The 20,868-nt window shown below is 45.3% G+C and overlaps 1 protein-coding gene across 3 annotated transcripts in view; it reads left to right on the forward strand.

Moving 5' to 3' along the window:
• TMEM40 (transmembrane protein 40) overlaps positions 1-20,868 on the forward strand; it is a 413,366-nt gene that overhangs the window by 301,183 nt on the left and 91,315 nt on the right. For all 3 annotated transcript variants that reach the window (XM_069643616.1, XM_069643619.1, XM_069643617.1), the window contains 2 exons: positions 3,348-3,416; positions 5,404-5,475. In XM_069643616.1, coding sequence (XP_069499717.1) covers positions 3,348-3,416; positions 5,404-5,475 — 141 coding nt within the window. The remainder of the gene's footprint in view (positions 1-3,347; positions 3,417-5,403; positions 5,476-20,868) is intronic.

Here is a 20,868-nt window from a genome sequence, read left to right on the forward strand (position 1 = left end):
TGGGCATTGGCAGGGTAGGCAAATAACCAAACAACACCAAAAAGCTGTCTGTCACCACTCATATGCCATTTCTCCCTATCTGTACTTGGATGAAAAAGTTTAGGCTTAAGTGTCGCAAGTGACACCTAATGGCCCAAACTGAAAAATGTATCCCAATACAATTTTATTTCAGCCCTTCTAATGGCAAAAAAAATCACTGTCAGGGCAAAGGCAAAAAATAGCTAATATGACCAGTTCAAGAACTAGCCACCCCGCCTGCCTTGGGATCTAAAGCTTCATCATCAGTGTGTGTGCAACAATGTTGTCATTTTCTGACCAGAGAATTCTAGATGTAAGGAATGCAGTCGCAGAAACTGACACACCGAAGGTCGCACCCAGACTCGTTTAACGTGTTGCTCGTGACGTTACTCTAATTGCACTCCTATTTCTAAAACTGTCACTAGCCTCATTCCATGGTCCGTTGTTAAGACTTTCTACAACCTCTTCCCTACCTTGCTCTGCAACATTTCTTCAACCCGTTTCCCCCAATTGTCTCGAACATTTCTAACGGCTCTTTCAAGAAAGGCCCTTTCCCTGACCACATCCAATGAAGTCTATCCGCTCATGCCCCTCCTATGGTTATCTACAGAACACCCGAAGTCATCCTACTCCAATCATAGAAGCCTTCTGCCTCTCCCCAGCTCTAAAGCACGCCTTGTCACTCTAACTCTAATGCCACCACTCGCTCTTCTTCTCCGGCAATTGGATGGACGTTGCGCTACTCTCTATTCCGGTGAACTTTGACAAGCGGCAAATGATGGTTTGATGAACCTCGTCTGCTAATTCGACCTCTCAGGCAGCGTTTGCTGCGGATCTACACGATCACCACCTCTCTGTGGCCTTTTCCAGACCTTGCACAGAGGAAATGCCGCACAGTAGAGGCCACATACAGATGGGAGGTGGCCTTGCAGAGGAGCAAGCCAGACATGGCCGGAGCATGATGCAGCCATACACGACTAATGTGTGCATTGGGTTCTGGGGTGGAGCGGAAGCCCGTGTCAGTAAGGCTGGAATTGGGCTGGCTACGGCTTCCTCCGAATTAATCTATTCGGTAGTAGATTAGGGATCAGAGGCAGGGTCCCAGGAATAAAAGGCAGCATGGAGTCTTTGGAGCAGGACTAGTCCCCCGGATTTCTGGGGGACGCCCTCCAAAGAACAGTGCCAGTGCAGTGAACAGTTGACCGCATTCAGACATTCTGGGTGAACAGAGGAAAGCTGCCTTCTGGGTGTGGTGACATTCATGAAGTGGCATGAAACTCATGCAGATAGAGAACTGCACACTGAAGACATAGGAGGTCATTACGACCCAGGCGGTAAGGGTTAACGCCGCCGTTGACCCTTAACGCCTGATTCCAATTTTAACGGCTGATTTTAGCAGGCGTTAAAATCCATGGCGCTAAACCGCCTTGGTGCTAATTATGGCACCGTAGTTTATGATGCCGTAATTAGCGCCTTCCCCACTCCCATTATGCCCTATGGGGCAAAAATGGGAATGGGGAAGGGTAAATGGGAAATTGGGATTTACCGCCCCACTCACCTTGGAATGGGGCGGTAAATCCGCCATCCACCATGGTGTAAACATAGTTTACACCATGGTGGTAAAGTTGGTGTACTTACCGCCTGGGTCGTAATGACCTCCATAGCACCTTATATGGGTCAACTCTCTACCTCTGCCTTTAACTGGTTGAAGTATTTCTCATCCAACTGCTCTCGACAAGTGCATTTCGGCACTTTTAAGTTCACCACATCTAAACCCTTCTGTGGTGTTTCCCAGCACATCCTTCCACTTTACGTTTTCGTTTTAATCTTGACCTATGCCCCTTCCTATGAAATAAAAGGCAGGTTCTTCCCAGTCACGTGCTGATGATGCCCAGCTTTACATTCACTCATTTCCTCTCTTTCTCAAGCTTTGCAAGGCTGCTTAGATGCTATCATATCTTGGATGACCAATAGCTGGATATCCAAAGCAAAACTTCAACCCTCATCAAGAATCTTCCCTCAAGACAATACCCCCCGGCGCTTATTTCCTCTGAACACTAGTGTTCTGAACTGCTCCAGCCACAACCTCATACTTTCCCAAATCTCTTGCGACTTTGAACTTCAGAAATGCAAATACATCCTCTTTTATTCCCATAAGTGACAGATTTCATCAATTCATGTGTTGGGTTTGGAAATTCATTGGTCACCTTTTTTTATGTCTCATCCAGTAAGTAAAATGCAACCATGTGTCTCCCGGTAAAAAACATTTTTCTTTTGAAGATGCTCTGTCTAATCCCTTTACAGCACAACCTCTGTATAGCTTTTTAAAACAAATTGTTAAAATCGGCCAGATCAGCAAGATCCCTGATTGGCCCCTCTATTGCATCATTCCTAGGTCCACATGTTCCGCCAGCATCTGTGGTCTTCAGCAGTGCAACTCTCCCACTTCCATAGCCCCTTCCATCCAAGCCTCATTTCTTTAGCCTCGCTCCTGGCCTGTCCATCCTGTGCTGATGAGCGCAGAGAGGTGGGAAGATCTCCTGTGTGCACCCCATCTATGGTGAGGGAGAACTGTGCCTACATCTCGGTTCCTTGACCACAACAAAATGACATTGACACTCATTAGGAGTTCAGGTGACCGGCAAACTCCTCTTACCGTTATCAGCACCCGATAGCCTGGTGTTACCTGGATATTACAAACACCGGCAACGGCGGTAACTTCCCATTCCATGGAGTCCTATATGGGAACTACTGAAGCACCGGCACCGTTGCTAATGATGCTGGTGCTTCAGTGATACTCTGCCGGTAGGGGCCTGAACTCAAGGCAGGTCGGGCCTGCCGGTCGTTCACTGCCTCTCCCGGCAGAGTCGGAGTGAGCCGGTCTGGAAAGAATGCCTGAGGAGATGGACCCGGACGTTTTAACGGCATTCTTTCCAGACCAGCTTACTCCAAATGACCCCCATTGGTTTATGTAGTTTGATTGGAGGAAGCAATCCCACTAACAAGATTCCGGGGTATGGGTCACATGGGGAAATTCTGATCCGTTTTTCAGCAGTTTAATGCCGGAACACATTGGCCCTGAGTTACAAAAGTGTGTTACAATGGAGCAATCTCATTAAAAAAATGCTTTGTAAATCAGACCCTTTGACCAGTATACACACATTTGAAAACACTTCTAGGTCTAACAAGACATTTTCTATGCATCCCTTCATAAATGATATACTTTCAGACATGCTTTACTTAAAAGAATGAGACGATTTAAAAATATCTTAAATGAACTATGGTTTTGTGGCCATCTTTGTTTATCGCTAATGTTTTCATTTTCTTAGAACAAGAAAGTGAAGACCATCATCACGATCACAGAGGGCACAGAGGTGGCTGGATGATACGGAAGGATGGTAATTTGCTGCTTCAACTAAGCCATTAACGCTCATCAGACTACTTAGAAATAACACTGGCAGGCCAACGTTTGAAGTTACAGCTTGATAGATCTAATTTAAAGAGACCCCAGAAGCATGTGTTTTGAGCAGGGAGGGTCCAGTAGTGGGTGGAAATGGCATGGGGATTAGCAAGGGTATAGGAACTCAATGGGTAGGTAAATAACCAAGCAACACCCACAGACTGTGTGTCCCTCCACACTTCATCACCCTCCTAGCTGTACTCCAATGCAATATTTCAGCTCAAAGGTCACGCTTAAATGCCGACTAATAGCCAAAACTGTAAAGAGGACTGTGAATAAGAAAGGAGAGGCCACTGAATAATGTAATCAAAATTCTGTTAAACATGGAGGAAGACAACCAAAGAATTTATCACATTCCAATGTTCTCATTTCAATGTTGTTTTTTTTGCACCATCAACTATTGTTATTATTACAATAGCACTGCGGTACCCTCCTCTTCTTCCACTCTCTCTCTTACTCTAGTGTTTACTGGCCCTCTCTTGTTTACCGTTCTGGGAGAATGGCATCTCTGCTGCTGGTTTCTCTGGCCCCACAGGCAATGTGATAACTGGTCTGTGACATTGCATACCATTTACATATGGAATGCAGTATTGTACCTTGTTTGACTACAAATCATTGTTTATTGTAGTTTGAAGGCAAACATGGAAGTTAGCTCCTCAGGAATGGTTATTTCCACCCACTGAAGGGTGATATCGGGTGGTGGGGAACACAGGTGAGAGCACACAGTGTACCACCAGCGTTTTTCTCCAGCATCCAAAGTAATTGCCCGGAATGGGCAATCTTGATTGTGGGGACGCAAAAGGGAGCTTCTCCCTGTTACCTCCCCACTCTCCTGCCAAATCTCCAAGACATGTTCCATCCTTCTTCTTCCCCTTCCCTGCTGGACCAGGACTTTGTGTTCCAGTCGCAGCACACCTTCCCTCCAGTGGTCACCATAGAAATAGAAAAGATACTCCATCCTTTTCCTATGGCGGTGGCCATCTTGTTTGTTTTTCTTTACAGGAGATTGGGCTTGCGCAATACACGCGTGGCCCACACATTTGGTATAAATAATATATTTTCACCCCCATCCTGGGCTGTCAATATAGCAATCTCCCCGCTTAGGGTGGCATACAGGGCCCGTAATAGCCCTGAGCCCTCAACTAGGCTCAGGCTGGCAGGACGTTACTGGGCATGTACACCACCATGTTGCCGGTTCTCAACAGAGTGTTCCTATTAATATTACACATGCCCTTTCTTTGCCTTACCCTTCACCTCCTCATCCTCCCCTTTTCCTCGCTGTTGGCCCTGCTTTTGCAACTGGTATGGTTTGGAAAAGAATGCTTCTTAGCAGCTGCTTTTTTGACACTTTCTATGTGAATGACTAGTGTGTAGGGGGAAGGTGGTATATTCTATACAGTCATGTAAGATGAGAACACACTTTTAATGAATGTCAGTGTACAGGGATTGGATGATGGCCACTCTTTGCATGCTAATCCCTGCATCTTTTGCTACAATAGCCGGCAACACTATGAACCCGGTTATATGTGATTTTACTGCCAGACATTACAGAGTGCTACATTTCATTGCGGTCCCCACCCGAAATCCCTCCAATTTTGCACCCTTATAACGCCACCCCAATCCCATCCTGACCCATTTTAACCCGTTATCCCACTACCATGTATATAATTATTTAATGTTTTTGGTGATTTTCGGTGGTAGAGTCTGCAGTGAAATATACCACTCTGTAATGTTTTCGACTGGGTACCCATGAAACCATTTTCAGAAATGTAGAGCCAAAGTCATTTCATAATACTGATTTGGGAGGGTTAGGCTTGTAGCAGCATGCATTTGAAATCTATGCATGCAGAATATGTTAATCAGTTTATGCACCAAAACTGCCATATGCATGCTAATTTGAGGTTCTTTCTTTTTTTCAATTCCAGATGAATTTTTCCATTTCATCCTTGCCTGCTTCTCTATTGGAGCAGTCTTAGTTTGCTATCACAACTATGCAGGTGAGATTCCACCGGGGATATAAACCGGATTATGTGATAATTAAAGAGAAGGTGTGCCTTTTCCTTTCCTTCTTTTAAATATTATCCACAGCCACCAGGTATCTAAATGAAATGTGGCACAATCACACTGTCAATGAAACACCACTATTCAAGTGCTGCACACCCCACCCCGGAAGCTATGCCACCATCACCACTTTCTAATATTTAGCCTGTCCCCATGGCCCTTTAGCATTGAACAGTCATGCCGCAAAATCATACATCAGACCCCTCCAGTGCAGATGTGTACTGGCAGGAGCTTAATGCTCCCGCTCCATGCTTAAGCATGCATGACTCACCCACAACCTTGCACAACAAAAGGCGCAGGCTGAATTCAACATTTGCTTTTATTTTTAGGAGCCTATGCCAAGAGATCTTCTCAGTGCACCTCCAACCTGTACTTCAAGGCAAACGTTTTAGGTCTGGCTAAAGAAAGCTTTGATTCTCTGGCAATATTCTTGGAGATACTTATTAGAGGCACCCTGGTGTAAATCAGCTGCTCCATGATGCAGAACGAGTGCATCATGGTCCCCCACCTGATGTACATTTTTACCCGGTAACGTGGTGTTTTGTTGTGCTTTTTCAGGAAATGATATTAAAGTGCACATGCCTAGGTTACACACTCTTTCATGTTACTTGTTGAGCATCCCAACCTCGTTAATGCCATATTTCCGGGTTCTCCAGTGGCAGTTCTCTGCAGATTGATTTTGTGAGAAACCTGAAGGTGTCTCACCCACCAATCCCTGTGGATCTTTCATCCAGGTGGCCAGGACACAGCCATTGCTTTTGGATCCAGTTCCTGGGGGGGGACCAGTGCAGGTGGATCACCTGGATGAGGGGTCCTCTGGGAGTGGAAGTGGGACACTGGAGGGTGAGATGCATTATCCCCTTCCAAATAACACCTTTTTCCCATCCTACCAGGTAGGATACCTAGGAGCTCAACACCCTGCCCCCTTTTCCAACACAAACACTTTCTCACAGACAGTTCCCCATGAGCGACAACGGATTAACACCTGAGCCGTATACTTGACTTGTTCCAACGCGGGGGTCAGGCAGTTACTGATAATTACATAAACCTGACTTCCATCACACTGCCCCACATGGATAAAAGGTGGAGCATGAAAGCACACACTGAGCAATGCAAAACACACAAGGAAGCAGCAGTTCCGAGATGGCAGTTTAATACAAGGAGAAAGACGGCAAGACCAGAAAGAGTTGCAAGGAGGAAGTTGCCCGTGGCCTTTTCGGAGGAAAGCTGATACTTCCAAGAACCCTCAAGAATAAGGTACACAAGACTGGGAATTGAAGCTGAGGAAATGTGCATTGTGGGTCAAAGGTGCTGGGGCCTTTCCCGCATCGATAGCCGAGGTGGGGAGCAGCGATTGCCGCCATGGTACTGTCCTTGGCTCCTGCAACAAAACAGCTCCAGTAAAGTCAGCGCAGCCAGTGAGCCAGAGAGACTGATAGCAGACCGGACTGCTAGAACCAAGGCTGCAAACAGAAACATTGTTTAAAGAGAGACATACGTGAAGTGTTGGTGATGAGCGACGCAAATATAATTGGAACTGAAGTAATTGAACTTTGGGAGGCAACCCAAGATAACATATACAGAGTGGTCTGCCACCACGTGGGTGCTCATTTGAAGCCTATGTTAGGTATCCACCAAATAACACAGAAAAGACTCTGGGGAAAATTTAAATAGCCCCGAGATTCATCCCCATAGCACGGCTTACGACAGTTTCCAGACTAAAGAATCTTGTGGCTTCCATGTTGACCCTCCCTTGGGATAATCCACACCTCTTAACAAACAAAACAATTAAACCTTCAGGTAATACATATATTTATAATACTTTATTAAATTGACATTTCATGAACATATTCATATAATAATTAAAACTCGGTGCGTAGCACCTATCTAATAAAAACACACAATTTATTTCATTTTCTATTTTTTTCAAATTTAAAGTGCAATTAAATCAATAATCATAGGTTTTCACCTTTAAAAATACAAGAATAAAATCCTCTACAGCAACCAACTGTGCTCAACAACTGGTTGCCTCTACAATTTATAAGAGACCCTGTGTAGTGATAAACACTCCTAGTTTAAACAAAAGACAGTCCCTGTCTAAAGGATACTCACTTGTGACACCTTATGCCCTTAGTCAATGAATCCTCATGTGTACTAACATGTGGTTCTAATCAACTAAATACCTCTTTGTTAAATGTTGGCTATTTATACAACATCTTTGAAAACCCAACATGTTTCGTTCTTTATCTGTAGTTAAAGATATGAAAGAACTTCTTCAGGGGCAAGAAAAAAGGCAATTTATCTAACGCACACTGGTCATAACACTTAACACCAAAACCAAATTCTTTCTTTCTTCGTGGTGTACTCTTATACCCTAGGGAGGGAAACAACATAGAAAAACAGCCGTCAATTAAGATGTACATTATTGCACAAAGCCCATATTCAAGTAGGAACAAAAAGTATCCTACTGATGGCTTACTGCATTGGCATTCAACATTAATGCTTCAAAACAGATGGGTAGACTTGTCTTCTTTGTAGACAAAAAAACGATCTGAAAATTAAAACACACTGATTGGTGCAGATAAAACCCTACGAGTCACATTCCAACCCATTAAGCCAAAGATTCTTCTTTAGCCCTCCTAACCGGTTACTCAACAGAAATCTCCATTTCGAGGGGATTGGGTCCTCCGACGTATTCCATATCTATGACAGTGTGCCTCCGTCGAGCCGACGTCACCGGATGTTATAAGTAGGACGCACGATGCTCGTAGCCTCAGTTCCATTTTTTCTGCGAACGTGTTTGCTTCGGAGATCTCGGCGAGCCTCGGTTCTTCTGAGTTCTGTTCTTTCGATTCTTCGAACCTGTTAGTTGTGAAGAGATTCCATGATGTCTTCGGCTTCTTCCACCCCGCGGATGGGGTTTAAGAAGTGTCGGGACTGCGGGTCCAAGTAGTCATTGAGGGACTCGCACAACGCTTGCCTCTGGTGCCTCGGTGAGGATCACGACACGGATGACTGTGTAGACTGCCAGTCGCTTACATTGAAGGCCTTGCGGAAGCGTAAGAAGAAGCTTTCTGTAGGTAAGGTGGCCAAGCCCCGGAAGTCAAGATCCACTGGGCTTTCGACTGACGATTCGAGGGGCAACTCACCGCATCGTCGGCGTAAGTCCAGGGGGGTCTCGGTCCGGGAGTCGGTCCCGCCATTCCTCTGCCTCTTCGAGGCACTCATGGAAGCGCCGTCAGCGGTCGCCTTCCTCGTCCGAGGACTCTGCCCGTCGGCGGGTTGCTTGTCCCAACAAGCATTCCACTCCTGTCGAATGGGTTTCATTTCCGCAGGAGATGATGGTGATTTCAGTCGCAGGGCTCCGATCTGTCTGCGCCGTCAAAAGACGCCGGCTGTGACCGTGCTAGAGACACCACTCGCACGCCTTCGGGCTCGAGCGGTCGGCGCGACCGCCGGGCGCCTTCATGGTCCCGGTCCGACAAGGATGGTCGCTCTAGACATGCCCATTCCAGGTCCCGGTCCTCGACGCCCTCGAGACCGTCAGAGCCTGTGAGGTCTTTGAAGAAGACATCGACGCCTTCGGTGCCGAGGTTCTCGTGGCTCCGCCTCCGAGGAAGCCGTCAACGCCATTGGCACCCAGGATGTCGAAGGACATGCTCGGGGCTCCACCCTCGAGGACTGTGTCGAAGCCGTCGCACCATGCTGGACGTCGATGCCGATTCCGTCGACGCCTTTCGAGGCTGCTTTGTTGGTGGTACCCCATGGCACGGTGGAACCCCCTAGAAAGGCTCTGGCCAAGGCTAAAAATGTCTTTGTCTCTTTTTCTGTGCCCTCATTCCAGCCTCTGGATTATATTTCTGAGGTGGATGAAGGGTCTGAGTAAGTTATGGTTCCTGATGAGGTACCTGACGAGATTTTGTCTGGTCATAGCCAGATTGAAGACCTGCGTCAGTCGTTGCACGGCGCCAGTGGTCTGGACACCTCTCTGGAGGTGGAGTTCTGTAGGCCTAAGCCTGGCACCCATGCCGAGTCTTCGTACCGGCACCTTATGCCGAGGGTAAAGGAATACTTGGGGTGGTCTGCGCCACCAGTGGATTTTCTGCAGGATGACGGATATCCTTGTCCAAGGTCCACCAACTGACACACTCCGTGTGTGCCTTGTCACGTTTCACGCACACTCTGGAACTGTATTTCGTTAGCGGCGGAACATATTCCCGAAGGGGAGGAATGGGATGGTTTTCTTGCCCTTTTGCAGGATGGAAAGGATGCCATGTGTGAGTCCGTTCAGTTGGGTCTGGACATGGCAGATTGTGTCAGCCGGTCCATGGCGGCGACCACCGTAATACGCAGGTTTGCCTGGTTGCGGAAGTCAGGGTTTGCTCCTGATGTTCAAGCCCGGCTCCTCAACATGCCCTTTGATGGTGAACATCTTTTTGGCAGTAAGGCTGACGAGAGCCTTGAGAGGTTGCAGACCTCCAAAGCTGCAGTGAAGTCGTTGAGCGCTGCAGTTTGCCAACCTCCGCCTTTTCGTCCTGGGGGACAGCAATGGAGGGGAGGTTCCTTTCGATATTACTCATCCTTTATTTAATCGAGAGGAGCTGCAAGTCAAAGGGGCCACCGTAGGAGTACCAGAGGTGGAAAACAGGGTACTCTAGGTGCCAAGGCCGCTCGGCCAGTTGCTTCTTTGCCCTCGGGCACTGCCGCATTCTTCAGCTCAGTCATGAGGCCATGTCCCATGTTTCGCCGGTTGGGGGAAGGCTGGCGCAGCATCTTGTAGAATGGCGTGCCATTACTTCAGATGTGGGGGTTCTGGAGATCATAGCCCTTGGCTACTGTCTTCCTTTCCGGCAGAGGCCTCACGACAATCCACCAGGGAATCTCTCTTTGAAGAGTCTGGATCCACTCCTTGTGCAGGAAATACAGTCCCTGCTGGAGAAAGGCACCATAGAACTGGTGCCTGTAGCGGAGAGGAACAAGGGATGATATTCCCCTTATTTTTTGATTTCGAAGAAAGACGGGGGATTGAGACACATCATGGACTTGCGCGGTTTGAACAAGCTCCTCAGGAAGGACAAGTTCAAGATGGTTACTCTTTCTCAAGTCCTCCAGGCCCTTCAACTTCAGGAATGGTTGGTGTCTCTCGACCTCAAGGATGCATACTTTAATGTGCCGATGCCTCCCAAGCACAAGAAGTACCTGAGGTTTGCGGTTGGTGACTCGCACTTTCAGTTTCAGGTCCTGCCGTTCGGATTAACCTCGGCCTGAGGGTCTTCACCAAGCTCATGGTGGTGGTGGTGGCAGCGTATCTCAGGAAAGGGGGGATTCACGACTACCCCTACCTGGACAATTGGTTGATCAGGGTGCGCTCTCCCGAGCAAGTCCTGGATCATCTGTCCGTCACCTGCCACTCCCTTCACAAGCTGGGCTTCTCCCTCAACTTAAAGAAGTCCCACTTGACGCCAACTCAGTGGCTCCAGTACATCGGAGCATTGCTCGACACAACCCTGGGGCAGTGTTTCCCTCCCTAGGTGAGGGCTCCTCACATTCAGCAGATGGTGCACATGTTTCAACATGCCCAGAGTCTCCCGGCGTTCGAGTTCTTGAGGTTGCTCGGCCTCATGGCATCCTGCATTCTTCTGGTGCCAGAGGCCAGATTGCGGATGAGATCTCTGCAATGGGCTCTCAGGATGCAGGGGTCACAGTCCGCTGGCAGGATGTCAGACCCCGTTCAGTTGCCACCCTCGGTCGCCCAGGACCTTCTGTGGTGGGCCGTCGAAAGTAATCTGATGTGGGGGGCTCCATTTTGGCTGCCCTGGCCGGAGGTGACGATTGTGACGGATGCATCCCTCATGGGATGGGGAGCTCATGCCAAAGAGTTGACAGCCAGCAGTCATTGGTCTCCATCGGAGTCCAAACTCCATATCAATCTGTTGGAGCTGAGGGCCGTCAGGCTTGCCCTGAAGGCTTTTCTGCCGACTGTGCGAGGGAAGAATGTTCTGATTCTGACGGACAACACAGTGGCCATGCACTACCTCAACAAAAAGGGGGGGGGGGCAGGGTCACTTCCTCTGTGCAGGGAGGCGATGCAGCTCTGGTTCTGGGCCATCCAGCAGGAAGTTTCGATCTCAGCAGTTCATCTGGCCGGAGACAAAAACGAGACGGCGGATGCTCTGAGCAGGCAGAGCGCGATCTCTCACAAGTGGGAGCTGGCTCAGGAGATTCTCCTGGAGATCTTCGCCCCTTGGGGGACCCCTCAAGTGGATCTCTTTGCCTCCAGTGTCAACCGGAAGTGCGAAAGTTTCTGCTCGTGGGAATTTCCTCCAAGAGGCGCCTTAGGAGACGCGTTTGTGGTGGAGTGGTCCTTCCCACTGCTGTACGCGTTTCCTCCAGTCCCCGTCATCCTGCAAGTGCTGGGGAGGTTACAGGGGTTTGGTTTACGGATGATCCTCATTGCTCCGGCATGGGCCCGGAGGACGTGGTACCCGGACCTTCTCGGCTTGTCCATCTGCCCTCCACGTCGTCTTCCCTACCGAGACGATCTGCTCTCATGGGAGGGGGGGTCAGGTTCTCCATCCAGAGGTCAGATCCCTCAACCTTCACTCTTGGCTTCTGAAAGGTTGAGGTATAAGGATTGGGACCGCCCTGAAGACGTGATGGAGGTGTTGCTTTTGGCCAGAGGGCCAGCCACAAAGTCCCTGTACCATTGCTGTTGGAGAAAGTTCTGCGTCTGGTGCAGGGTTAAGAATGTGGATCCTTTTTCTTGTGACATTCCTGTGGTTCTGTCTTTTTTGCTTTCGTTAGCCCACAAGGGCCTGCAAGTGGGTACCATTAAAGGTTACCTGGCGGCGCTGTCCATATTTAAGCGCTCGTCTGAGGAGTGTTCTTATTTCAAGAGTCCTTTAATTTCTCAGTTTCTCAAAGGGCTAACTAATGTGTTTCCGCCGTCACCTTTCCAGGTGCCTGGTGGGGATTTGAACCTTGTTCTAAAATTCCTAATGGGTGCTCCATTTGAGCCTTTGCATTCTTGTCCTTTGAGACTGTGAACCCTGAAAACTGTATTTTTAGTGGAGGTCACTTCTGCTTGCAGAGTGAGTGAGTTGCAGGCACTTTCAGTTAAGCCACCCTTCACTGTGTTTCATAAAGAAAGGATTGTCCTTGGAGTTCGTCCTTCCTTTCTTCCGAAAGTGATGTCGGAATTTCATTTAAGCCAGAAGGTTATTCTTCCGGCATTTTAACCTCCTCCACATCCTGGTAAGGAAGAGGAGAGGCTCCATAGTTTGGATCCTAGGAGAGCTTTAAGTTTCTAGATTTCACGCATGTCCCGGGTCGGAGTGGATGATCAGCTTTTTATTGGTTACGCTGGAAGGCGTTCGGGACAAGCTATTACTAAGCAGACTTTGTCTAGATGGATTATCTTGGCAATTTCTCAATGTTACCGCTTGGCGGGTAAGGACCCTCCGATAGGCTTACGGGCCCATTCTACTAGGGGTATGGCTGCCTCTACTGCCCTGCAGAGGGGTGTTCCTATTCGTAACTTCTGTGAAGCAGCCACATGGGCTTCGGTCCATACTTTTGTATGACACTACTGCCTAGATTCTATCCATGGCAGGATCTGGCCTTTGGCAAGGCGGTCCTTTACTCTGCAATTTGATTGGGCATTCTAAATTTCTATATTCTAAATTCTTTTTCCCTCCTCCATACGTTGGTACTGCTTTGGGAGTCTGTCATAGATATGGAATACGTCGTAGGACCCAATCGCCTCGAAGAACAAGTTACTTTCTTACCTGGTAACGTTCTTTCAATGGGATGGTCCAACGACATATTCCATATCGCTCCCTCCCTTCCTGCCCCGCTACAGAATTTCTTATGCATTTGCAGCTTACGTTTCCGCAAGGCTTTCTGTGGTCATACTGGCAGAAGATTGGTGCCACATGTTCTGGGGGAAAAAACTGCAACTGAGGCTATGGGCGTTGTGCGTCCTACTTATAACATCCGGTGACGTCTGCTCGACGGAGGCCCTCGAGGACGGCGTATCAACGTCATCAACGCAGGATGCAGACGCCGAAAACTTTCCAAAGCAGCACAGCTGTGATTGCCTGTCATAGATATGGAATACGTCGTCGGACCATCCCATCGAAAGAACGTTACCAGGTAAGAAAGTAACTTGTTCATCTCACACAACTCGGCTAATGGTGAACTCTAACTCTTAAACCCCTATTTACAGTATACTGGCTCTGACTTAAAGCTATTAATTACACTAATTGAATTACTCGATGTTAAAATAGAGCGTCACTGACATGGCCATACTGTCATAGTTCTTAAATCCGGGTCTTTTCATAGTATCACCTCCTAATCAAGAACGTCCTCTAACATCGTACCGCTTACCCTTCAGAGAGCGGTCGCCTTCCGCCTGCACTCGTTATCACTGCGATGGTCTTCTCGTGCAAAGCGTTCCCGTGGCTTACGCACCGTGCGTGTTCTGTCAGTACAGATGTTAGGTATCCAACAGAGAGTGTAACATTGTGAACTGTAACATCAAAGTGGTCCTGCAACAGGTCAAGCCAAACCCTGTGCATATTCAAAAGTCCTCAGTAGCTAATACAAACTGTAATGGGTCCCAGCCCGGTTGAGGGAGGCTAATTGTCAAAAGGGGATCTGAGCCCGACTAAGGGTGATGCGGGGTGAATCGCGAGTCACCTGAAAAGGGATTGTCGAAGCACAAGGGAATCTGAGCCCGGCTGAGAGGGATCCAGGGTGAAGAGTGAATTGCCCTGCTTGAATACTTTGAAAGGAACGTTTTTGTTTGATACATCAGGCCCTCTGAGGCCAGAGACTTTTGATAATTTGAGAGACTTGGGCAAAGAAGACCCTGGTGCTTGGAATGTTTTGATTCGTGTGGAAGGGAAGTCAGGATGTTCAGGCCATTGGCCTATCATTTTGTGAACACTTCTTTCTTTTTCATAAACATTATCCCACACTATTTGTACCATAGCGGTAGGGATAGGCAATAGATTTTTTTTTTTAACATAAGCCCCTTTATTTTGACGAGACTCCACTAGGACTGCAATATTATTTGATGGTTGTGACTTGCTCCAATCTTAGATTTAGGTTTAGATAGGTTTTTATTACAACCTTGATAAAGTTCAATAAACACCCTTGAACTGTGGTCACTTATGTCTGTCTTACTTTGATGCCATGCCTTCCTTACAATGTCTATAGTGTTGCATGAAGCTGCTGTGGAGGGATGCATATTGTTACTGCAGACATGACAAATAGCGACTGGACATCCCTATCATGGGGCACGGTATGCTCGCATGTACACCTACTCCTAACGCCTCTTCTGCTGAGAAGAGGCAGAACTGAGATTCCAGGATTGACTCTGAATCATAATTTCTTCTCAGCAGACCCGTTTTAATGTAATGACTCTGTTTTGGAAACAAGGGGCTTATTCAGGCTTAATGGACAGAATTTTAAAATCCTGTGGCATTATTGTTCTTCCTTTATTTCAAAGGAGAGCTCAGGCTTATCCACATCTATATCCTGTCTATTTATTACATATATGCATACAAAATAATACAAATCCCTCTCTTGTATCCAGACTTGCAACATTGTGTCACTACTGATTTCTGCTATTGTATTCGCTCTCCCCTCTTGCTTCTCCACTCTTTTTGACCGCTTACTCTCTGTTCTGTCCTCCCCTCCCCTCTCCCTTTTCCTATCTCCTCCCCTCTTCCCTTTACTTTCTTCTATGCACTTACTCTATCAGACTTGTCCCTGGATCTAGTATGATAGCAACTTTGTCTGTCGCTCCCCCATCCCCTTACTGTTCCCCCCCCCCCCAGCACTATCTGAAACATTGTCAGGCCTAGTACGATAGGCGCTTGTTTTGTTCCTCTCCTCCCTTTCTGCACCCCTCTCCCTCACCTTTTGTTTTCCTCTGGCTCTACCAGAAATGTTGTCAGGTCTAGTACGGTAGTCGCCTGTCTGTTTCCATTTCCTTCCCACGCTCCCCCTCCCTTCCTTATCTATGTCTTAGCACTTGCTCTATCTGAAATGTCGTCAGGCCGAGTACGATAATTAATTTCACATCCTTACTGTTCATGGCCTGTAAGAATGTTGTTGTATTTTCCCTTGTTCCCTCCCTTGCCTTGAAGCGCTTTGAAACACATGGTGTATAGGCGCTAATATAAATAAACTATCATATCATATCTCTCCCGCCACCAACAGTATTGTGTTACTGGATAAAATGCTGAGCCCAATTCTGACACAATCCTTTTGTGAAACGCTCTGCTGCTCTTGAGCTAGGTTTGTGCTATACACAATAAAATAAAATAAATAAGGGAATTAAGCATTCAATGTGTAATCTTCTCAGATTGTATCATATTTTTCTAAAATGAATTCATAGTTTGATTCTGTTTTCCTTTATTTTTCTTTTATACCTCGTATATATACATTTAAACATAATCTTTCTTAAAATATCTTTGTGACAATGATTGTCTTACAATAAATTATCTAGATTCAACTTCATCAAATGAACTTAACATTCCCCTAGAAACATTGCCTCTAATTAGGTGCTGCAAATGGAGGAGTAAAGGAGCCAGAAGGATAGTTCAGGGGCAATGTGTTTGTCTTGGTATTAAGTGTGTTATAAAAATCAATTAATTCATTACAGCGCTATACATAATGTGCTTTGTTTATCTTAAAGTGCATTGGATGCTATACAGTACAAAACATTTAGCATGCAATACAAAATACCTCCACATATTATTCAAAAAGGCACAAACCTATAACTATATTAAAATAAACCTTCATATAAAAAGCTCATGATTTCCTAAAATTCCTCATTATTCCCACCACTACTCCTGACATTTCTTGAGCAGTAGGGATACTCTCCGTTCCAGATTACCCTGCATGTGTACGCGTCAGTCTACATGCTGCTTGCGATCGTCAGACATTGCTCTTTCATAACTCTTGACCTGTACTGTAATCATTTTAAAGGCGCTTGAGGCTACTGCTCTAATCGTGAATTACTTTTGAAATCCTCCTGACATGATTGGGAGTGTGGACTCACATTTCAATTTTGCCTTCACTTTCTAAATGAAGCGCATACTCATTTTCCTGTGGCAGGCTCAATTCTGCTCTCATTTATGCTCAGTGAACTAAACCGTGTTGAGCAGAGCAGACCAGCCCGGGATGGAGTGGGATTGATTTTCAAAGGTTTGCAGCAAGGAAAAAGGTAGTATGGATACACTACATTTCTTTCCATTTTGTGACATTTACACTTAATTCAAATAGTAATCCAAGAAAGGTTGGTCATGTATGGTAGAGAGCTAGTAATGATGAGTGATAGCTGCATACAGAATTCCATTTGTATTATGCCACTCGATAGGAAACCGCATCTTCCATGTGGAGTTCCTTCATTTACATGATGTGTGGCCTTTTAGCACTTGTGGTTTGTATTGGATTTAGGGAACTGGAATTAACTTGTCCTCCTGATTAAATAGAAGGGGCAGTAAATGGGCATGAAAATACATGATGTGCCTTTTTAGCAGACTTCGACGTTATACCTCACTTAATGTTGCGGTTTTTGCGGCAAACTCACCATACACTGGATGATCTGATTGAACATACCAACACACGCATTGGGGGGCTTGATAGAATGGACCCTCTCAAAATTGTCTTTGCCACTTGAACAACAGGGAACACACTTTACAGACTAACTGTGGTCCCGAATTCATCGTTACAAGCCATCCTCGAGTATTAGAATGCCTACTCCTGACTTTGTATTGCCTTTAGAAAGGATTGAAAATGAAAGTCCATAATGGTTTTCACAAACTGCATGTCCCACAATTCACCTGTTAGTGATTGAGATGAACAAGATGGTTCTCTGTATGCATCTGGAGAACTACAATCCCCAGAAGTCGAAAGGCCTACATTTGTGTCACTCTCCAAGGATCATTGAGGCAGGAGAAAGATCATTATCCAGGTGCTGCCATTGAGCCAGTATCAATCCGGGGTGTATCTGTGGTTAAGCAGCTGGCTGAGTAGCCCTTTGGAACAGTGCTTTCCTTCTGAGCCCTTTAGTTGTTGCCAGCACCTGCTCCATTGCCTTTGCACCTTTTGCTCTCGGCACAGCAGCTCTCTTAGTACCCGGCCCACAGTTATTTGCTTTCTCTCTGTTCCAGACCATAGTTTCCTTGATTCTAGTTGGTCTGTGATTTCAGTCCATAATGTTCCTTAATTCAAATTGTGGTGTCTATGACTAACAATTTAGCAATTACAAACAACTTTGGAAAGTCTTGAAACGCGTATTAACATGTCATCGTCCAATTCAGAGAAAAGATGGCTCATTAGAAGACTGCAACAAAGACAAATCTTTTGGTTGACTTGATTGAAGATCACTGTGAGAAAATATTGCAAATAAAATGAAGGAAGTTTAAACCAGACCGATTGGATTATCAATTAAATCGTGTATGTACCTTTATGGATGACAAATGGTTCATAAAAGAAGAAAAATGTCATCAAACCTTTCATCAGACACAGAGGCAAGGGAATCAGTTCAACCACAACACTCTGTAGCTCCGCAAACAGGGAGTTCCCAAGAACTGTGAACATCAAATGCTACCACTGGGACAGAAAAATCCCACTCTTTTTTTAGATGAAGAAAACCCCTCAGAGGGCCGACGTGGAATACTTTAAAGTAGCCACCAGTGCTCAGACAAAGGATCTCTTGTAGTGGACTTATCAGAGAGAATGACCACTAAAATGGACCAAAACGTGCTTGACAGAGGCCTAAGCTTTAGTCCAGCACCTCACATGGTTCATTTTCAAACTTTGACTGAATGTCACTCATGGTTAAGGATGTTACATTAGAAGTTGTTTTTGCAATGTAACCTGTTAACAACCTAACCTCAAAACCAGTATTAGGATTTTTCGAAACAGTTTGATTGCCCCTCATAATTGCAATTGCTGAAGCTATCACATTTTTAAACTTGGTTAATCAAAATGTTGTAAAACCCTAGCAAAGTTATTGAAGCACTGTAGTGGCCCTTAAACAAGACAGTTATACCATTATTAAACATGCAGAGGAGCAGTGATGCCACTGTAATACTGAATACATTGGAGTATTTACTAAAGGTTAATTTGTATTTGTGTTTAAGCAATCATCAATTCCGTGGCACAGATGGGACTAGATCTGAGCCATATTGCTCAGAAAAATGCTGAATTATTGACAGTTAAGCATCCTAAAATACCCATTTGTATTGTTTACCAAAAACTCATAAAGACGCACAATGTTCTCTCCTGGGAGATCTTTTATCTCTCAGTCAGGCAATATTTTTAATCGGGTGCCACAATAAGTTGATTATTGTTTACAACACTTTATTAACAAGAATGAAAAATGCACCAATGGCAAATGGATAGCATTTAAAAAAACAAATTGAATGGATCCTCATATTTCTGAATCTATTTTGGTAACCTGTGACATTAACTCTTTCTATACTAACGTACCACAGAACAACAGTATCAATGTAGTGATATCAAAATTCAGTTCATAGTATGTTAATGAAACTTGTCATCCTGTGAAGTATTGTATTGAAAAATACATATTTCAATATGCAAACCGTTTTCAAGCAAATAAAATGAGTTTCCATGGGACCAAATCTTGTGATTATTTTAATGCAAGATTTTGAGAATATATCCATCGTTTCTAGATTAGTTTACATACTTGATGCAATGATGGTTAGTTTGTTGTATAGTGGCTCACATACATCATTGAATGCCTTCATCAATTTCTTGAAATCATGTAATCTTATTAACAATGTAATTTTCAAAACAGGAAATTAATTTTCTTGAGATTATAGTTTACAAACACCATCCGAGACTTGCATGCAAATTATCCAGAAAGCCCATAGATCTAAACATGTCGCACACCAAATCATCCAGCACATTTAAATTTCATCGCTACTATAGTCTCAATATATATGCATCGAAAGAATTTTGTACGGAAGATATATCATATATATATATGAGAGGCCGTACAACCCATCTCTTAACATTCAATAGAGAAAGACTAGATCAAGTCTTTTGATCTGGGTTATTGAAAACATCAGTGAAACCACATACAGAAAAATAATTTGCTTAGTGGTTTATAACCCGATTTTCAATAAGGTTAAACAGATCATTAACACTTATTGAAGGATTTTGGTAAATGACCAGGAGCTGTCACTCTGTTTTGCCAGGACCTTCTTCTGTACAAAAAGGGACTTTGAATAGTGGAAATGTAATTGCATGTCACCATCAAGTATACAATCGTTATTAACGCAAACAAAATCTTCCACCTTTCAGTGCCTCAGCTCTTCACTTGGAAAAGTGTTTATATAAAACTTTATGCTTCGTGCAAACGTTCTTTTTCCATGTGTCAAATGTTATGCCCATGTGGATTACAATATATAGGTGAACCACCAAAAAATGTGAGGCGAAGACTCTATGAGCATCCCCGGACATGCGTACAAAATCTAGAAAAGAACTGTCTAGGCACTATAACATTTAAAAACCATACCAATGCCCAGTTGGGATTCAGAATTCTATAACTGGTTGTGAGATTCAAGAGGTGGGGAAAGGCAGTCATGGCTGAAAATATGACAGCTCTTTTGGATTTGGTTTTTAGAGGCACGAATACCTGGTAGCCTAAAATATTACATTGGCGTGTGCTTTTTGACAGGAATTTTGCATTTGCATTATCTGAACTGAAGTTCTCCCCTGCACTTTTGCAATCTCAATGTCACTGCGCCTGTCGTCTTGTCCTCCATTGTACCTCTCCCTTGCCTCGTCGCGCCTTGAAACACTTGTGTATAGGTGCACTATAAATACAATATCATATCATAAGTGATGCAGTGAATAACAGTTTATTTATTATCAAAATGTTTGCAATGTTTGCATTTGGTTAAATGGGTTGCTCTCTCTGATGCCCATATTTACATTTATGTAAGATCGATTATGGTTTTGACACTGCATGTATCACAATGCTGGGCAGCATAGTCTGTTTTTCATGTTGTTGATATATGCTGCAAGGAGTCACTACTCCGTTTGTTCAGGTGAAAACATTTAGCTCTTGGGGCGCTGTTGAGCAGCAGAAAGATGGCGGCTACTCTCTGAACTCCTGTGTGAGGCGCCTAATAAAGTCTTAATTGAGCCTGTTTCAAATGCTTCAGGATAAGGAAAACTACCTGCTGCATTTTTAAAAAGACTCCCTGGCACAACTCAGGAGCGTTCAATCAAGCTATGTTTAAGCTGCTTCCTGATACGAGCTCCCATCGCTGAGCTGG

The sequence above is a fragment of the Ambystoma mexicanum genome, chromosome 2p, assembly GCF_040938575.1.
Source record: "Ambystoma mexicanum isolate Mex_15411 chromosome 2p, UKY_AmexF1_1, whole genome shotgun sequence".
Classification (NCBI taxonomy): Eukaryota; Metazoa; Chordata; class Amphibia; order Caudata; family Ambystomatidae; genus Ambystoma; species Ambystoma mexicanum.